Raw genomic sequence first — 18,209 nt, forward strand, 5'->3', positions numbered from 1 at the left:
TTGACATCACAAGGACAATGTATTATACAATGTTCCTCGTTTATGAGGTAAGCTTCAAAACTTGTTTAAGCTCGGCTTACTATTGAATAAATAAACATAAACGAATTTTTGAAAAAATTATGGGAACGTGTGTGTGGTTTTGGCTGTCAACATTCTCATAAGTCACAAGTGAAGGTTATTTTATTTATTTATTTTTTTTTAATTTTTTTTTAATTTTTAATTTTTATTTTTTTTTGTGTATAAAAACAAAAGAAAAAGAAAACTAAAATATGATGACTCATAGGACAAAAAAAAAAGGCGGTCCCAAATTTTCTATGCATGTCATCAAAACCAGTCCCATCTCAAATTGTAAAGTTCTCTCTTTACCCATTTCTCAAATTTATCATCAATTATCATTTATCATCCTGAATTTCTGAGGCATCAGGTATGTATGTACTCATATTTTATATTTGGTTCAAATTTTATTGTTGATTTCACAGTTCATTTACAATTATTGGAGTAATTTGTTAATTGTAGTAAAAAGAGCAATGAATATTTGTACCTTTTGTGAAAATGAAACAAAAGAAAGCAAGAACAAGCCATGAAAATCATGTTCAATACTATAAGGTTCTTAGGTTTAATCCGAACGAGTGTATAGCTATAATTACAACTGAATTATAGGTATAACTGCCTCGGCTCGAAATTAATGGTCACATATACTACATTATATTATCCGAACTTGTTACCAATCCTTATGTATTAGTGATTAATTAACTTTCGGAATGTGTAACTAATTAAATTGAGGGGGAATGATGATATCAACCCAATAGTTTAGAGGGTCTTTTGTAAATTTTGTGAATGGTCTAAGTTATGAGTTAATTCAGACAATGTGATAACTAATTCAAAACTGAATAACTAAGACACCTCCAGCTTCAAGGATCTTGTTGGAAGCTCTTGAAGTGTAGTTGATTTTTCATTTTTCCTGATTTTTCAGTAATAGAGGTTAGTTCACGCATAACTTAAAAGGCTAAAACTTTCAAGAAATATTGTTCCTTTCTCTCTTACCCCTTTACATTTAGGATCCATTATTTCAGTGAGTGCATCAGGTTGTTAGGAATATTTTCTATTATTTCCTGTGACAATGTCAGAATTTTGTGATTAAAATTTAGTTTCTCAGCAGGATAGATGGCAACCGAGCCGGTCAATATAAATGAGTATCAAGAACTGGCTCGTCGAGTCCTTCCCAAGATGTACTATGATTTTTATGCTGCAGGAGCTGAAGATGAGCATACATTAAAAGAAAATGTCAAAGCATTCTCCAGAATCAGGTACTTTAAATGTCAATATTTCAAGTGTTGATATTTGTAGCTATGATGTCCCTCTAAGGCTCTAAAGTTAGAAAATCTGAAACAATTGCAGCATCTGTCCTAGGATTCTCATAGATGTGAGTAAAATTGATCTTTCTACCAGTATCTTGGGCTATCACATCTCTGCTCCAATAATGATTGCTCCAACTTCGTATCATAAGCTGGCACACCCTGAAGGTAGAAATCATACACCTTTTTTGTATTGTAGTTTTAATATAAATAGATTTTATAAGCTGTTGCTCCTTGTGCTTACTGTAGGAGAAATAGCAACAGCTAAAGCTGCTGCTGCGAGTGAAACTATTATGGTACTTTTATAGTATATGTATTAGGCTAATTTAATGTTTCAACCTACCCATACTATGTACTTAATCCCTTCAACTTACTTTCATTCTAGGTGCTATCCTTCAGTTCTAACTCCACCTTGGAAGAGGTTTCTGCCTCCTGTAGTGCTGTGCGGTTCTTTCAATTATATGTAAGTTATTTTTCTTAAGATGCAGCTGTTTTTAGTAGCATCTCAAGGTTATTAGAAAGATTTTATGTAATGGAGAGAAAATGTCTTATATGGCACCATATCATGAGAAGGTGTTTAGAAATAGAGAAGTTTCAGCTTGGCTTGTTCAGAGAGCAGAAAAAAGTGGATACAAGGCTATTGTTGTAACTGTTGACACTCCTAAACTTGGTCGAAGGGAGGTGGATATAAAGAACAAGTAAGTTGGAGTTCTCTTGGATTCTTTTTCTGAATAAAATGACTTTCTTTACTTGGGACAGAACATTACAATCATCGCATGTCTCTATCATTTGCAGAATGATTTCACCTCAGGTCAAGAATTTGGAGGGTTATATGTCCACCGAAATTGTCAGTGTGAGTAGAAGAGTTTTTATATTTTAAAATTCCTAGCGATATTCAAAGAATGATATATGAACTCAAGAGTCAAGACTCAATTTAGCACATGAAACAAGATATATTTTTTCATACGGAATATGAAGTAGGCTTTTTCCTTTGGAACTCCATGACAAATTGCATAATTATGTGCTGCAGGACAAGGGTTCAGGTCCTCAAGCTTTTGCAAATAGTTATTATGATGCGTCTTTCTCCTGGAAGGTATGAAGCAGCTGTACACTGTTTCTTAGCTCTTTTATATCTCCAGTAATTCATTGTTATGTTTAGTAAAGAGGTTCCGCAAACTTCTTTTTCTCCTGACATCTGAAATATAAAGAGTAGTAAAAAAATATTGCCTTTAAAACATAAATAAGAACTCCTAGCACTACTTTGGCAGTCTTCATCATACAACTTGCACATAGCTTTATTGGTGTCCATCTAAACTAAAATTATTTGAAGTAAAAATCATGTGTAGAACATGAAGACAAAGGTTGTACTCATCCTAATTATTGTTTCTTTTTCTCACAGACTGTAATCTAGTTGATCTCTAATTTTGTTCTATCATCTGGTAGGATATAAATTGGCTGAAATCTATTACAAAGCTTCCAATCTTGATCAAGGGTGTTCTCACACATGAAGATGGTAACATCAAACTCCAAATTGTTTAGTTAGATGGTCTTTCATTCTTCTGTTAGTTCTGTTCCTGGTTACAAGAAAAATCGAGTCACTTGGATATCAAATAGTTCAATTTTCTACTATAGCAAACCTAGTGCTATGATTCCTAAAAATGCCAAAGGCTGACCTTAGCACAAAAGTTAGAAAGACTATGAATTCATTTATCTATGCTATATGCATGGCAGCAACAAGAGCGGCAGAAGTTGGAGTGGATGGAATCATAGTTTCGAATCATGGAGCAAGACAGCTTGATTATGCTCCAGCTACAATCTCTGTTCTCGAAGAGGTTTAATTTTCTCCACTCTCTCTTGATCTGTCTTTTTTTGCTGGACTTTTTCTTGATCCGTTTGGTTGATATATGAAGACTAGCTTTTACTTCATAGGGGTTGATTAACACAAATTCATAACGAAACTAATTACATACTCAAGACATCATATGCTGTTTACAGTTGTACTCCACAAGCCCCTACCACAGGCCGCACAGTTTTTTTTTTCTCCCAAGTTGAAGTTCAAAAGAGTTTTATGTGGCCAACCATAAACAAATAAACATTTTACATAATATCTACTGCATGGATAATCATATGCAATAATAATTATTAAGAGTTACTTCAACTTACGAAGACTGGTGTAGCAGCAAAAAAATCATATGTGATGTGTTTTGAGATGCCCAACTCATGTGTGGGCGGTTGGGCACCTGTGGCATGTCCACATCAAACTGATTTAGGTTGCATAAGTTCTATAGTTTCTTTGTGTTTCTGACTTTATTAGAATGGCTGGATGTTGCCATATGGAAAAGGCTCAATGGATTTGTATATCTAACATTGCAGGTGGTTCGTGCTGTTGGAGGCAAAGTTCCTGTTCTCCTTGATGGAGGGGTGAGGCGGGGAACAGACGTTTTTAAGGCTTTGGCACTTGGTGCGCGCGCTGTTCTTGTAAGATTATCTTATTTTTATCAAATATCCATTCCGATTCATGTCATCAACAATGTCACTGTAGCTCACACAGTGAATGTGAATTTCTTGCTGTTGATTAATAGGTTTACTAGCATGATTCATGCCATACATTCTCTTATTAGTCTACAAATTAAAGTTTCAGACTTCGATTTTTATTATCACACAGAACTCGGAAACTTTATAGATGAGATATAATTTTTATAATGTTGAAGGAATGGGTGGGGGGAAGGTGCAAGAAAGCCGTTGTTGGAAGATCATATGAGTTTAGGACCTCTTTGTTCAGATGCTTGGACAAATTCTGGATAAAAATCCAAATGATTACTATTGAAGTGGAATATTTTGCATAAGAAATCTAAACTTTTAAGTCGTTTAGCTAACCATGGTTGTAGGGTATGTGCTCACTTGTTAGAGTTCTTACAATCTTAATTATGCTTTTAGGTTGGAAGACCTGTAATATATGGACTGGCGGCAAAGGGAGAAGATGGCGTAAAAAAAGTCATTAGAATGTTGAAGGATGAATTAGAGCTCACTTTAGCCCTTGCTGGCTGCTCTAGTATAAAAGATATCACCAGGAACCATGTCAGAACTGAGCATGAAAGACCTCAGTCCTTGCTCTAAGTCAGCTTATATAAAAATGTCAAACTCAGTTTTAATTTTTTACTTTATGTTGTGAAATGAAAATAAAAGCTTGTTTCATAGGGCAACTAAGCAATAGTGCAGCTTGCCTTAGAACAGCCAGTGTATTACTTCTAAAATGCATGGTATGATTTGTATCAAGGTTTGTTTTTTGTTTGTTGTTTGTTGAACACTTTTTTTTAGTTTTTTCACTATGGCATTCACTATCAAAATTTGCTTGTCAAAAAAAAAAAAAAAAAAAAAAAAAAAAAATAATAAAATAAAATCAGTCTATTTGAAAATTTGGGTGAATTAAATGTATGATCTAATCGCATGAAATAAGAAGTTTTGAACATTTAGGTGATTTAAATTGTATTAGTGAAAAGTCCTACTAACAACCATTACAAAATGAGATGATTCCAAGAGAAAGGAAGGAATTTCAAAAGTTTTAAAGATCCAAAAGTTTTTAAATTGTAAAATCATAATATCAATGTAACCTAACATAGATGCTGAACAAACTTCAACATTTTGTGTGTTTGAATTAGAAGAGTCAATTCAAGTGATTGGGTTTAATTCAGTCGTGTCAGGTATAATTTGAAGTTGAGTCATGCTAATTGCTAAATCATCATACCCATCTACCCATCCAAGTAAAATTTAGATAAAGTCACTTTTCGAGTCGGGTGAGTTTTTAACACCTTTAGTTCAAAAGAGAGAATGTAGAATGAATGGGAGTTGAGGTAAGAGATACATTTTCCTTACTTGGATATGACATGGGAAAATGAAGGCCAGAAAGAAAAATAAAATAATAATATAAATAAATGAAAAAAAAAAGAAAAAAAAAAAAAAAAGGAAAGGATTAGAATGGATCTATTCTTCTTTCCCTTGTAACAAACTAATTCTGCCTCTATTGAAAAATTATTTTAAACCGACTTCAGGCACTAGATGAACTATCACTGAACAAATGATTTACAATTAACCAAAAAACAATGAAAAAGTGAAAATTGCTTTATACAGATTCCCTACCAGGCATCTGCTAAAGATGCTGGATACTCATAGGAGCTCTAGGTTAAGTCATACTAACATTACTCAAGATAGACAACATTAATCAAGTGAAGCATCAATTAAAATGCTTCAACTACGTATTTGTAACAGAGTTACTCTTGCTCACTCCTTGCAAGTCCATAGAAGAATTTGTGATGCTCCCAACAGAGCCTAAAGTTTGAGAGCTTAATGCTGGGCTCGCAGGGCATGCCTCTGGGTTACCAGTACTCATCGGATGCATGGGCCCAGAACTCAATGGTGGGCTCATTGGAGTCCGTTGCCCCATTTGCTGTGGGCTGGCCTGCTGTTGGGAAACCTGTTGATTCATTTGCTGGGGGATAGCAAGTGTTGAAGGTGAACCCACCTGCTGGGGAGAAACCACAGCCTGGAGAGGGGAGGTGGCCTCTTGCTGTGGCATCTGCTGCTGCACTTGTGGCTGCTGTTGTTGTGGCTGCTGCAACTGTTGTTGTGGCTGCTGCAACTGCTGTTGTTGCTGCTGCAACTGTTGTTGTTGTTGTTGTTGCTGCTGCTGCTGCTGCATATGCTGGAACTGCAAGTGCTGCTGCTGCTGCTGCTGAGTCATAGGAGCATTCATTCCTGGCATTAATTTGGCCATGCCCATCTGGTTCATTGTAGTCCGCTGCATTTGGCTGATGTTTCCTCTATTCAAAGATTGGTTCAGCATAGAGATCCCAGCAGGACCTGGCTGAACTTGCCGGGTCCCACCTGGCATACCAGTCATACCAGATTGAGTTCCTCCCATCATGTTTCTGCTTTGCATTATCTTCAAACGTTGAGCAAGGAAGGCAGCATGAGCTTGCTGAGGGGTGAAAGTGCCAGCACGAAGGTGCTGGCTTATCGCATTTGCCTGGCTCATGTTCAATGGGTTCTGACCCATGTTGCCCCCAATCCCTGAAATAGGACCCACTGGAGCAGAAATTCCAGATGCGCTCATTCCTCTAGCTCCACCAATCCCCATGACATTACCCAACCCCCCAAGGCCCATGTTGCCAATGTTCCCCATACCCATAGCAGGCCCAAGCCCCATCACCATCCTGCGTTGCATCTGGGTTTGGGCCTGGGATTGGGACTGAGACTGCGACTGCTGCTGCTGCAGAAGTTGAAGAGGAGAAGGCTTATTACCTATGTGATTACCCAATGGCATATTCGCACCCTGCCCAAATGCATTCAATTGCGGCATTGTATTGGTTGGTAACATGAGGGGAGACCGCTGGAACTGAGATTGCGGTTGTGACATCAAAGATGGTTGATTCTGAAGCGGCAATTGCTGTGGCTGCTGTTGCTGCTGAAGTGGCTGTTGTTGTTGCTGAAGTGGCTGTTGTTGCTGCTGAAGTGGCAGCTGCGGGTCAATCTGTTGTGGTCTAGGAGGCATTGTGACCCCTGATGAATGTGCCTGAGACAACTGCAAGGCTTGTGAATTTCCAGGAGGGAGCATCCCAGAGTTAGGCAGGGTATTTGGGGTTGAATTTAGAGACGAGTAGGAAATGTTTGGCTTGGTTTCCATTGCTGTTTGCTGCCCAGAACCTGATTCTGGATACTGCTGCATATCAGCCACGGAATTATTAGGAGTGACTGCAGGTACATTAGGTTGACTGTTCGAAGGAATTGTATTACGAGGTGGTCGAAGTTGGACTTGATCATCTGTGAAGTAGCCCTCACGATTCATCTGTACAAACAATTCATCTCAGATTATTTAAAAAAACAAATGAAGCAGCTTATATTTCTTAAAATACAATATTTCAAGAGCCACTTACCAAAGCACAAAACTGCACTGCAAGCAAATCCGCCAAATGCTGTCAAAATTTAAAAAAACCTTAGTATTACATTTGGATGTAAGGTGTTAACAGAAGTATATCTCAATGCAGAAGAGATTAAGAGCCTTTCAGAATTGAGAGTGTAGTAACCCACAAAACCTAATAACTGAGTCCAGAGACAATAGTTTGAGCACATAGAGACTTGCATTGGAAACAGTGTATAAAAAGGCGCATCTAAGTGCTAAACATCTTTTTCTGGTCTTGGTAAGGCAAATTCAGTGAGGCTAATTGAGGCATACATCATTTTTTTTTTCTTTTTTTCCATATATTACTTCACTTTTAAAAACCCCAGTTGCCTTAGTGTGCATTAAATCTTTGTATCCATTGATCAAAGTCAGCAGGTACAGAATTGTTGAAAGTAAATTTTTGCTTCTTTATTCTTTTGGTTGGGGGCTGGGGAGGGTCAGCTCTAACATTATACTCACTTTGTCCCAGCATCATTAGTTTGCCCATTTCTATAATTGGGCAATAACTTAGTTAGATTTTATTACCTTTCTTTCCCCTACCAAAAGTTAGGGTCCTACGCTCTCTCAATGAATACAAAAATACTCCATCTCCCATCACATTTACTCATTTTAATTATAGTAACATTTGATGACCAAACACTAACTTCACTTCTAAAACTATGTGCCATAATACGTCAGGACACTAAACTGGAACTGAGGGGGCAGTAAGTTAGTAACTCACAGTATTAGGTAGTGCAGGCAGGTAATCTTCTGCATTGAGACAATCCGCAACTTCCAAGTCTCCATAATGCATTGCTGCAGTGCCATCATTTGGCTTCTCAGACATGATTAGTCTTGTCCTTACAGGGACAGAAAGCATATTCCCTGCAAGAATGATAATGCTAAGGTCACATAAGTAACATAACAATGTAAATAACAGGCATGTGTTAGTATAAAGCAAACCTTGTGGCTGTACAGTAACAATCCTTATCTTGCATGCATTCATGCTCCCGCCAACCAGTGACTTTGACAAGCTTGTTGAAATTTCATCCTTTGAGTATTCGTAGTTGGAAGCATTAGAGAGACAGAGCTGGAGTTCCTGAGAGGAAGATGGTCGAGACCTCCTAGGGTATTCATCAACTTTATTCTTTTTACGATTCAGTTGGTGCCTGCAATAACTCTACATAAGCCACAAAAAAGGATGGAAAAGCCAGAGCACCAGTTTTCTCAGATCCAATGAATTTAACAAGCTTCCTTACAAGACAACAGTGCACAGAATATACAAAGCAATTAGGGAATAGATGATTCCAGTGATGATTCCAGAGCAGAGCTCGCTATTCTTAACTAATTATATGGTCCATTGTTTATTAAGTATTGTCGTAGGAAGGAACTAAGTTGTTTGCTTTGTATTATATAATATTCTCAAACTTATACCTTGCTTATTCTAAAGCTTTCTCATTCTCTCTTTCCTCACACTTCGTCTCATACACCTGATTTCAACAATAGCCCACCTCCAATTGTGCAGGAAACACTGGGTATAAACTATAAAGTACACACCAAAGCACAAAACACGAGATAAATTTATCTATGAGGAGAGGTGGACTTATATACTCGCACATAAAAAACAAATGAGGCAAAAAGCACATTCCCCAAAGACAGTGTCTCAGAAGATGCCTCGAGTAAACTTGAGACAAACAAACCCACTGTTCTTATTAAAAAAAAAAAACACAGTGTCTCAGAAGATGCCTTACGAGGCAATGTGTTAGAATCCAACTCCTTTTGATGTATTAGATTCCATTTAATTGCTTTCCTAGAGTTTAGGTTATGTTTTCTTAGCTTGAGGTCCCATTATTGTGTTACTGTCAGATCAGTGTTCACTAGGGATTCTCCTTGTATGTCATTTAAAGCTCTTTAGAGGGCGAATGATTAATGAAATCTTAAAGCCTTCTACCAAGTGTTGCCTTGCTTTTATGCTTGTTTGTTGTTAGACCTTTATAGATATTGTGTCTTACTTGCATATTAGCTCCCCTCCTACCCAACTTGATGCGCTAAGGACTCGTGGTTCGGACCCGCTTGTGCCCGCTTTGAAGTATCGGCCGCCACAAGCCCCGACCACCCGCACTCTGTCGCCCAGATAGACGTGAGTGCTCCTGAGATTCTATTGCCCGCTTGTGTTGCTTTGTGCTCACAATCCCCTCTTCCGCTCAAGGCTAGCGTTCTCGCCGCCAAAAGGCTAGAGCGCGCCGCACGTTTCGGGGTCCAAACTCCCGGACCGTGACAGTTGGTATCAGAGCCAGGTTCAAACCTCGTCGCAAGCAACCCGTGTAGGCACCAAGGAGGGCTACACGAAGATGGAATTCGTAGAAGAAAGGCTCACTTGGCTCGAGGAGAAGGCGGACAAATGGGCCGAGCTCCAAGTCATTATACACGAGCAAGCCGAGCAAATTGTGAAATTGATGGCTGACAGAGATGCCCTCCGCGAACAATTGCAATTTGTTCAAGGACAAGCCGACGAAGCACTTGAGAAATGTGCTACATTAACGCGCGCTGTGGGCAGAGACGCACTGGGTGTTAGTGCGGCGAAGATAAAGCCGCCCAAACCTCGCGACTACAGCGGCGCTAGAGATGCGAAAGAAGTTGATAACTTCCTCTTCGACATGGAGCAGTACTTCCGAATATGTCAACTGAGTGACGATCAGAAGGTGGATACTGCCATCATGTACTTGTCCGAAGATGCTAAGCTGTGGTGGCGCACCAAGCACGCAGACATCGAAGCAGGAAGGATCAAGATTGATACATGGGCGGAGTTCAAAGAGGAACTCAAAGAACAATTCTACCCCGTCAACACAGCGTTTGTTGCACGGATGAAGTTGCAAGAGTGCCGCCAAAAGGGTTCTCTTCGCGACTATGTTAAGGAATACTCGACGATAATGTTGGACATCACAGACATGAATGAGAAAGATCGTGTGTTCAACTTTGTCAATGGGTTAAAGGAATGGGCGCAGCGAGAGATTTTGAGGCAGAATATTGATACCCTCGCTGCTGCTATGTGTGCTGCTGAGAGATTGATGGACTACTCAGTCGGGAAGGGTCGTCAATCCGAGAAGGATTCAAGTGGGACGTCAACACGCTCTAACAGTCCGTCTCCAAGCTCTCCAAAGGGTACAGAGAACGGCTCACGAGTATCGTCCAACACCATTAATACATATCATCGAAGAAGTGGAGGAGGTGATGCCCAGAGACAAACATCTACCCCCTCCCACAACTCAGGAAACTCGAGGGCCGGCGCATCCTCGGCAAACACAAGGGCGATAAACTGCATACTTTGTCGAGGTCCACACAAATGGTGGGATTGCGAGCATAAAGAAGAACTTGACAAGATCCAAAAGAGATTGTCATCCATGTCCGTTCAGGAGGCCACAAAAGAGACTAGCAGCGATGAGGAGCCCACATACAGGATGGGTTCCATACGACGCCTGAGTGCTATGAGAATTATAGCACCTCAAGAAGAACCAGAAGTCCGATACCTTTCGGCAATGCGAGTGATGGAGCCTGAGAAGAAGGCAACATCGAAGAAACAAGCTCGCACCAGAAACCCAGAGAAGCGGGAGATGAAGCCCATGGAGTTGGCAACATCCCAAATACACACCCGCCAAAACCAGAATCAGTCACAAGGTTCGAAGCAAAGAGCGACGAGCCCAAAGACACCACAGAGACACCAAAGAAGAACCTCCCAAGAGGGAGGAAAAGCAGTGGTTGAGCAAACAACGCAGGGCGCGTGCAAGGGATTACAAAGAAAATGGTCACCCAAGAGGCACCAGCCACAACTTGAAGCTCTCCACCACAGTCTCAAGGAAGCAGCTCCCCAACAGATGATGGTGGAAGCAGCTGTCCCCCTTAATTCAACAGATTCCACTCCCAGGAGGAAATTTAGAGATGAAGCTCTCAACAAGATGTTCGAGCCGAGCGACTCCAAAGACAAGCTCCTCGTCAACAAAGAAGATCCAGCTCAAGAGTCAGATAAGATTCCAGAAGACAGCCGCACCAACGGCGCATCCGAAACTTGAGATAGTTTAGGGTCTTCTAATTTTGATTGTAACTTTTGTAAGTCGACGAGGTCGTCGACAGCTTAAGTGGGGGAGGATGTTAGAATCCAACTCCTTTTGATGTATTAGATTCCATTTAATTGCTTTCCTAGAGTTTAGGTTATGTTTTCTTAGCTTGAGGTCCCATTATTGTGTTACTGTCAGATCAGTGTTCACTAGGGATTCTCCTTGTATGTCATTTAAAGCTCTTTAGAGGGCGAATGATTAATGAAATCTTAAAGCCTTCTACCAAGTGTTGCCTTGCTTTTATGCTTGTTTGTTGTTAGACCTTTATAGATATTGTGTCTTACTTGCATATTAGCTCCCCTCCTACCCAACTTGATGCGCTAAGGACTCGTGGTTCGGACCCGCTTGTGCCCGCTTTGAAGTATCGGCCGCCACAAGCCCCGACCACCCGCACTCTGTCGCCCAGATAGACGTGAGTGCTCCTGAGATTCTATTGCCCGCTTGTGTTGCTTTGTGCTCACAATCCCCTCTTCCGCTCAAGGCTAGCGTTCTCGCCGCCAAAAGGCTAGAGCGCGCCGCACGTTTCGGGGTCCAAACTCCCGGACCGTGACACAATGGCATGCTAACTTTCCACAAACAACTTTGAGCATGGCAACCTTGAATATGACCAGTAAAACTGAACCTAAAAGGACTTGCAAGGAATCAAAAAGATGATAGCCTCAGCTATCCGTAACCACTACCTATAAAAATAAATCTGTTTTATGTCATGACTTCATCCGACAGGTAGATTCTAAATACCACGGAGTACAAAGCTCGCAAGTCCACTCTATAAACAATTTAGTGTATAAAAATAAACAAACAAACCCACTGTTCTTATTCTATTTTTAAATTTACACACTTCTCTTTTAATGGAAACCAAGAATTGTATTTAAAGTTAGGAGAAAGATACAAGAAAAGTGTGACAGTGACAAAAAAAAAGTTGTAAGAGTAAATGTGGTGGGTCCTATTTTTAAAAATGAAAAGTTGCAAGTGAGTAAAATTATAAAAAGATCCAAAAAAGGGAAATGACAAAATTAACAGAAAATGAAGGGAGTATATAAATAATTTAAGTAGGACTCATACCTCATAGCTACCACCTCAATCTTCGCAAATTTTTCAAGCATGTTTTGGTCACCTAGTTGTGGGGTGCTAACAGACGGGCTAGATGCATTCATTGGACCTCCCATATTATTGACACTGACAGGAGAACCAACTCCACTTATTACTGGGGTCTTAGGAAGGGAATTTGATCTTCTCTTTGCAGCAAGTTGTGCCTGGTGTTGGGATTGCATGGAATCATTGGCACTTGATGTTATTGACGTACTACGACCTGCTGGAATTGATGTCACAGCTGATTTTTCTCTTTGCAATTGTCCGAGGGTAGCAGCTGAAGGAACTGCCCCATATGGTGTCCCCATTGAATTACAAGACATCTCAGAATGTTTGGCAGTTAATGGTGACTGAGGTACAGCACCAGCAGAAAAACGCGGACTCTGAATCGATTTCCTCTTTGGAAATTGTTCTTCCTTTTTAAAATCTTTCTCAACTTGCTGGCTGAGATTATGCCAGCTCGCCTGTTGAATAGTTGACCTCAAGAGCGGATGTTGCTGAAACCTTTGTTGGAGTCTCGGGTCTATGTGACCATTTTCGGCTTCCATCATCTGCATATCAGTTTTGACTACATTGGGATCTGCCTTCTCTAGTTTCACACCATCCTGATTGTTGATCCCCTCACCACCTAGCTGAGGATATCTTTGCAAGACAGCATTTTGATACTGGATTCCTCTTGCATTTGGTTGTTGTTGCATAAATTGATTCCTCCATTGCACATCTGGTGCTTGAAGACCATCCATATAAGAACCAATTTGTTGGTTCTGAACACCATCAGGACCAACAGATCCAACCCTTGCCCTCTTACTAAGATTGGAATATTGTGACAACTGCACTTCTTGACCTTCTAATTTTCCAATAACAGATATGCTCATATCAGCATATGATATTGGCATATCTTGACCAGCAGGTGAGGCTCCTGTTGCATTCGAAACAGGATCATGCATATTTCTCTGATTCCCTAACCCTGCTTGAAATGTTAAAAGTCAGAAGTTAAATTAATCACAAGAAATTTAGCATAATGCAGAGTTTCAAGATCTTAAACTACAAGTTATTAAAGCCAATACCTTGAACAGAAACATTGTCTTGGATATGCTGGGGCATCAAATCACCTGATGTTGGCCCCACCTCTCCAATGCGGTAGCTTGAGCTTTCAGTTGCCCTATCTACGCAAATTTTCTTTCCATGTGGTCGATTATTTGATGTAACAGTAACCTCGGGAATTTGTCTCATTCGCCTCTTTCGTGATCCCCTCATACCTAAGTCAAGCTAAAATAAAATAAAGTTAAGGTATCTCACCAGATTTCTCAGTTACAGATACATCAATCAATTTTAATAGTTCAAAAAGAACCCATTTTAACTTTATACCTTCAAGGAAACTGGATTTTTGCAAAGCCTGTCCAACTTAGGCACTGGATCAAGACATAACTTTGGTTGCAGCGCTTTTAGTATTCGCGATTCTACTTCCTATGTCATGTGACGAAAGGTCAAACTCACACAAGGGCAAAAAGTTATCTTCCTAGTGAAGATTTTTATAGCAAATAACTTACCATCAGATCCCCATAAGTCCAAGAATCATCAGCCATTAACGGAATATCTTTCACAACATTCTCCAAGGACATCTTTAAGCGCACCTTATTAATTGTTGCAGGTCCATTACTTGATGGAACATTGGATTTGGAATCAGACATGCCTTTTCGGTAATCGCGAACCTGCAAATAGTTGTGACCAGAAATTGATACTTTATAAAAACATTGATGGTAAGATTGTACACAGCCATGTCCATGATGGGTGCAAGATCTAATCATCAGTATGATAACAATGCTTGTACGGAGATATCCAAATCATTTCCAAGAAATACAAAGCAGAACTAAGGTACATAAGCTTAATCACCAATGCAGACATCATCCTCAAGAAAACTAAAAACCCTGCTTGGCTTTGTGAATTCATATCACAAGTTCCAAGGGGTCAACAAACAAAACTTATCTGCGTATATTGACAGGTAAATCAAGGAAATGATCCCTTTGAAAAGGAGAAAATTATCTCTCAAAAAACAACAAACCAGAATATGCAAAGAGTGAAATCAAGGACAGTGCTATGTAATTCTAAAATGTGTAGGTGATATGTCTCATCAAATTTTCTAATATATATATATATATATATATATAGTAGAGACTTTAGCGTTATGTTCATGCAAACCTCAATATCTATGCTAATAGCAGAAGGTAGGCCGCATAAGCTTAACATAACATTACAAAAAGAAGTTGCATTTCAAGTCTCATATCACTCACCTCACATGTGAGTGCACCTTCGCTAAACTTGCATGGTATATCCTCCAAAATACTTCCAGGCAATCGACCGGACTCAATAGCCTACACATAAGATTAAGATTCGACAAAACCCAAAAGAGAAAAAAAAAAAAAAAAAAAAAAAAAAATCAGTTCTCATACCATGACTAATTTAGAATGGAAGTTAAAGAATAAAAGCAGAAAAATCAACAGGACACTAACAGAAGATAAATCCACAGCTCCACAACTTATATATAAACCCTTTACCCTCCAAAAGCCATACTAGTCAAGAGCTGAAATTTGATATTGTTTTATCTAGATTGAATATAGTAGTGCCGTTATGTAACAATTAAAACATACCTATGTGTACACCATATATGAGATGTAAAATGTCAAAGTGAACGACTTAAAGAAAACCCTTTTGCTATTCTAGGAAAAACAGATATACTTCCTCCGTTTCATATTAGATAACACGATTCATTTAAGCACGTTTGTCAATGCATACTTTATAATGCATGTATCCTTGATTGCATATTAGCAAAAATTATAAAAATCTGATTTTTAAAAACTAGATGTTGAGACGAATCTACCAAAACCCCACATGACTATTTTTTTCTCATCACGAAATCACAAAACGAAGTCAAAGCAAGTCCTGTGAATAGTACACAAAGTCAACCTGTGTCAACTAATTTGGAACGGAGGAAGTACTAAATACCAAATTAGGTATTTGTATTGTAATGTCTCCATGCTTCTTTACTGCAAAATGCTTATAAGCTAATCAATAAAAGAGTCAACATACTGTGAATAGAACTTCTGAGTTCCGGTCATAGGGATGTAATATCTTTGAACCTTCTTGAAAGCCAGCATGAAGCCCGCTATCATTCTGAAAATTTATTATAGTATTTAGCAACTGCTTCAGATGGAGCAAGAGCTAATTCATCGTTATAAAAAATTATACAGCTAGAGTGATGAATTAACAAACCTCTGAGGGCTTCCCAATTGAATATCCATCAGGGTAGAGATTCAGAATGAAAGAAACTTCACCTTCTAAAAAAAAAAAAGAAGACAGGATGCTCAGAAACTATGACATCAAGAATAATAAGTATCATGCAATTATACAATTTGGCTCTTACCAGCAGAAATATGATGCCTTTCCGATGACAGAGATGAGCCTGAGAGACCAACTGCATCTTCATCTTTCCGCTGTTTCATTCAAAATTTCGAAGTTTTTTGAAGTATACTTTATTGTATGATGCAATCCACACTTATAAACATAATGTAGAGAGAATAAGCAATCATGCAAACTGCTAAAGTCTTTTATCTACACACAACTTTATTGGAGTAGATAATTAAAAACTTAATTTCGACGCATTAAATTACTCCCAGCAAAAGTGAAAATCCAAGAAATGTTACTGGTGATAGGACTACTGTGTATAGTAAATCCTTACGATTATATATTGAGCACGGCAACCACATATAACTTCCATAGCTCCATCGGAGAGAGAGATAGACATAAATCTACTACATCTGTCCCACTTTAATCGGCCACAATTTTGTTTAGGGAATTCCCATTTCCCAAATTAATAGGCTACTCTCATATCTACTAAGTTACATTTTAAATTTTCCCACTCTAATCTTGTTATCCTTAGCATTTGATCCCTATTACCATAATAAGATACTTGCTCTCAACAACTATATAAATACCAAGAAATATTCAAGCGGATTCCTATAAAATAACCTCGAACCCCCCTTCGCAAATTAGATCCTACACTCGATAGCATGACCACAAATCGACAACATATACATATAATATAAAGAGCATTAACAAAAATTCAATGATTAACAAGAACCCAAAAAAAAAGGCTCAACCTTTACCAATAAAACTCAAAAAAATCAAAAATCGAAGGAAATTAACCCACTACTTAAAACCAAATTTAGCTCCTACCAATTAAATTCACATATAACCCCATCTTTAACCCATAAAAACCAAATTAAAACAAAGTTTCTGCAACTGATGATTAATTAAAATCATTGGAAATTGGGAAAATTGAAAATAATTAAAGAAAAGGGAACTTACATCAGAATCGTTTTTGGAGGGAATTCTAGAAGTTTCGAGTGATTGTTGACCGTCATCAATGGCGAGAGTTGACTCTGAGATCACAGGCTTCGGCTTAAACTTGGTTCCTCTCTTAGAGATTTTGAACGAAACCCCCATTTTTTTCAAAAAAGAATGATTCTTTGTAAATCAAAATCAAACCAAAATTGGGGTTTTCAAAATTGATTGAACTTTAAACATCTGGGTTTCGGAGGGATGAGGCTTTGATTTCGGATTTTGAGGGGGGAATTCAGAGATTTGGAGAGAGAAAGAGAGAGCTTCTGAGATGAAGTGACGAAGCGAGGGAGAGAGGGAGCAAAATCTTAATCGAGAGCAAGAGTTCGATAAAATAAAAATAAAAAAAACTTCGATTTATTTTGGACTCTAGAGGGGCAAACCCAAAAAAAAAATTTAAATAAAATTCTTGTATAAAAATACAGTATAAATTTTCCTTTTTTTTTTTTTTTTTTTTTTTTAGGTGAGAGTAAAATCTACTTATTGACTTGATCAACGACTTTTTTTTTTTTTTTTGCTTTTTTTGTTTTTGAGAAAAATTTGTGAAATTTTATTCATGATTTAACGACAAAGTGTCCTTTTTAACAATTGAAACATAAAGCTTACACAAAAATTGACTTCACAAACTTGTTTGATACCGAAATGCGCTAACCTAGCAACATGATGGGCAATGAATAAAATCAAAATGAGAGCTTAATAGTAAGATGTCATCTGAAATGTCTTTGCAATCTCACTTCTCGATCACTTGTTTCATCCCGTACCCATAGCATCTGCTCAAACTTAATGCAAACTTAAAAGTCATTCTTTCAACAACGTCAAGGATCTCATCGATCTATCACACACATCTTACCAGCAAAACAACACTTTGCCCTTTGAATATCTATTTCCTATCCCCCCTTGTAGTGTATGAAGAAATATAATCTATCCCTTTACATGTGTAACAGTAATAAATTTTAACAAGCATGTAATTTATTTTCTAATACTACGAATTAGTTTATATTTGTTTATCTAAAAGTAATTTAGATGAATTAAGTTCACCTGTAAAAAAAAAAAAATTAAGGAGGTTCTTCATATTAAAAAAAAATGAAGTAATCTCGTATATTTTAGTTGGAAAAGTTGCACTTTTATATTCTACTAGTCTAGATAAGTAAACAATGAATGATTTGGCCGTTTGGGGATAAAATAGAGGGAAAAACACTTTAAGTACGAAAATGATATCAGTGTTCTTTTTGTAATCCTTGCAAATTAATTGATAAGTGTTTTAATCAATTAGCAAGTGAGTTGTTTTACCTTAACCAAGGTCTTGAAAGGTCATATATA

The 18,209-nt window shown here is 38.3% G+C and overlaps 2 protein-coding genes across 4 annotated transcripts; one reads left to right on the forward strand and one right to left on the reverse strand.

Annotated features, from left to right (window-relative positions):
• Nucleotides 1–269: 269 nt before the first annotated feature.
• LOC145624386 (peroxisomal (S)-2-hydroxyacid oxidase GLO4-like) lies at nt 270–4,651 on the forward strand. 2 transcript variants are annotated; one of them, XM_081677412.1, is made up of 12 exons: nt 270–424; nt 1,157–1,307; nt 1,399–1,523; nt 1,605–1,651; nt 1,741–1,818; nt 1,929–2,053; nt 2,151–2,208; nt 2,386–2,448; nt 2,799–2,868; nt 3,087–3,187; nt 3,729–3,833; nt 4,293–4,651. In XM_081677412.1, the coding sequence occupies exons 2-12, from the start codon at nt 1,165–1,167 to the stop codon at nt 4,470–4,472; spliced, it is 1,095 nt and encodes a 364-aa protein (XP_081533538.1). In that variant the 5' UTR covers nt 270–424; nt 1,157–1,164; the 3' UTR covers nt 4,473–4,651. The 2 variants fall into 2 exon arrangements, with proteins under 2 accessions (XP_081533538.1, XP_081533539.1); XM_081677413.1 differs by having other exon boundaries at nt 273–424; nt 1,160–1,307.
• Nucleotides 4,652–5,417: 766 nt separating this feature from the next.
• LOC145624385 (protein PHYTOCHROME-DEPENDENT LATE-FLOWERING-like) lies at nt 5,418–17,254 on the reverse strand. Of its 2 annotated transcripts, XM_081677410.1 has the most exons (13): nt 16,857–17,254; nt 15,913–15,982; nt 15,762–15,826; nt 15,579–15,662; nt 14,783–14,863; nt 14,042–14,203; nt 13,860–13,958; nt 13,559–13,760; nt 12,465–13,458; nt 8,254–8,459; nt 8,033–8,175; nt 7,286–7,324; nt 5,418–7,197 (listed from the first exon to the last, which is right to left on the reverse strand). In XM_081677410.1, exons 1-13 carry the CDS (start codon nt 16,992–16,994, stop codon nt 5,605–5,607), a joined length of 3,876 nt encoding a protein of 1,291 aa, XP_081533536.1. In that variant the 5' UTR covers nt 16,995–17,254; the 3' UTR covers nt 5,418–5,604. The 2 variants fall into 2 exon arrangements, with proteins under 2 accessions (XP_081533536.1, XP_081533537.1); XM_081677411.1 differs by lacking the exons at nt 14,042–14,203; nt 14,783–14,863; nt 15,579–15,662; ... (1 more) ...; nt 15,913–15,982; nt 16,857–17,254 and having other exon boundaries at nt 13,559–13,750.
• Between the last annotated feature and the right edge of the window lie 955 nt (nt 17,255–18,209).

Source organism: Chenopodium album, chromosome 3 (assembly GCF_948465745.1).
Source record: "Chenopodium album chromosome 3, dcCheAlbu1.1, whole genome shotgun sequence".
NCBI lineage: Eukaryota > Viridiplantae > Streptophyta > Magnoliopsida > Caryophyllales > Amaranthaceae > Chenopodium > Chenopodium album.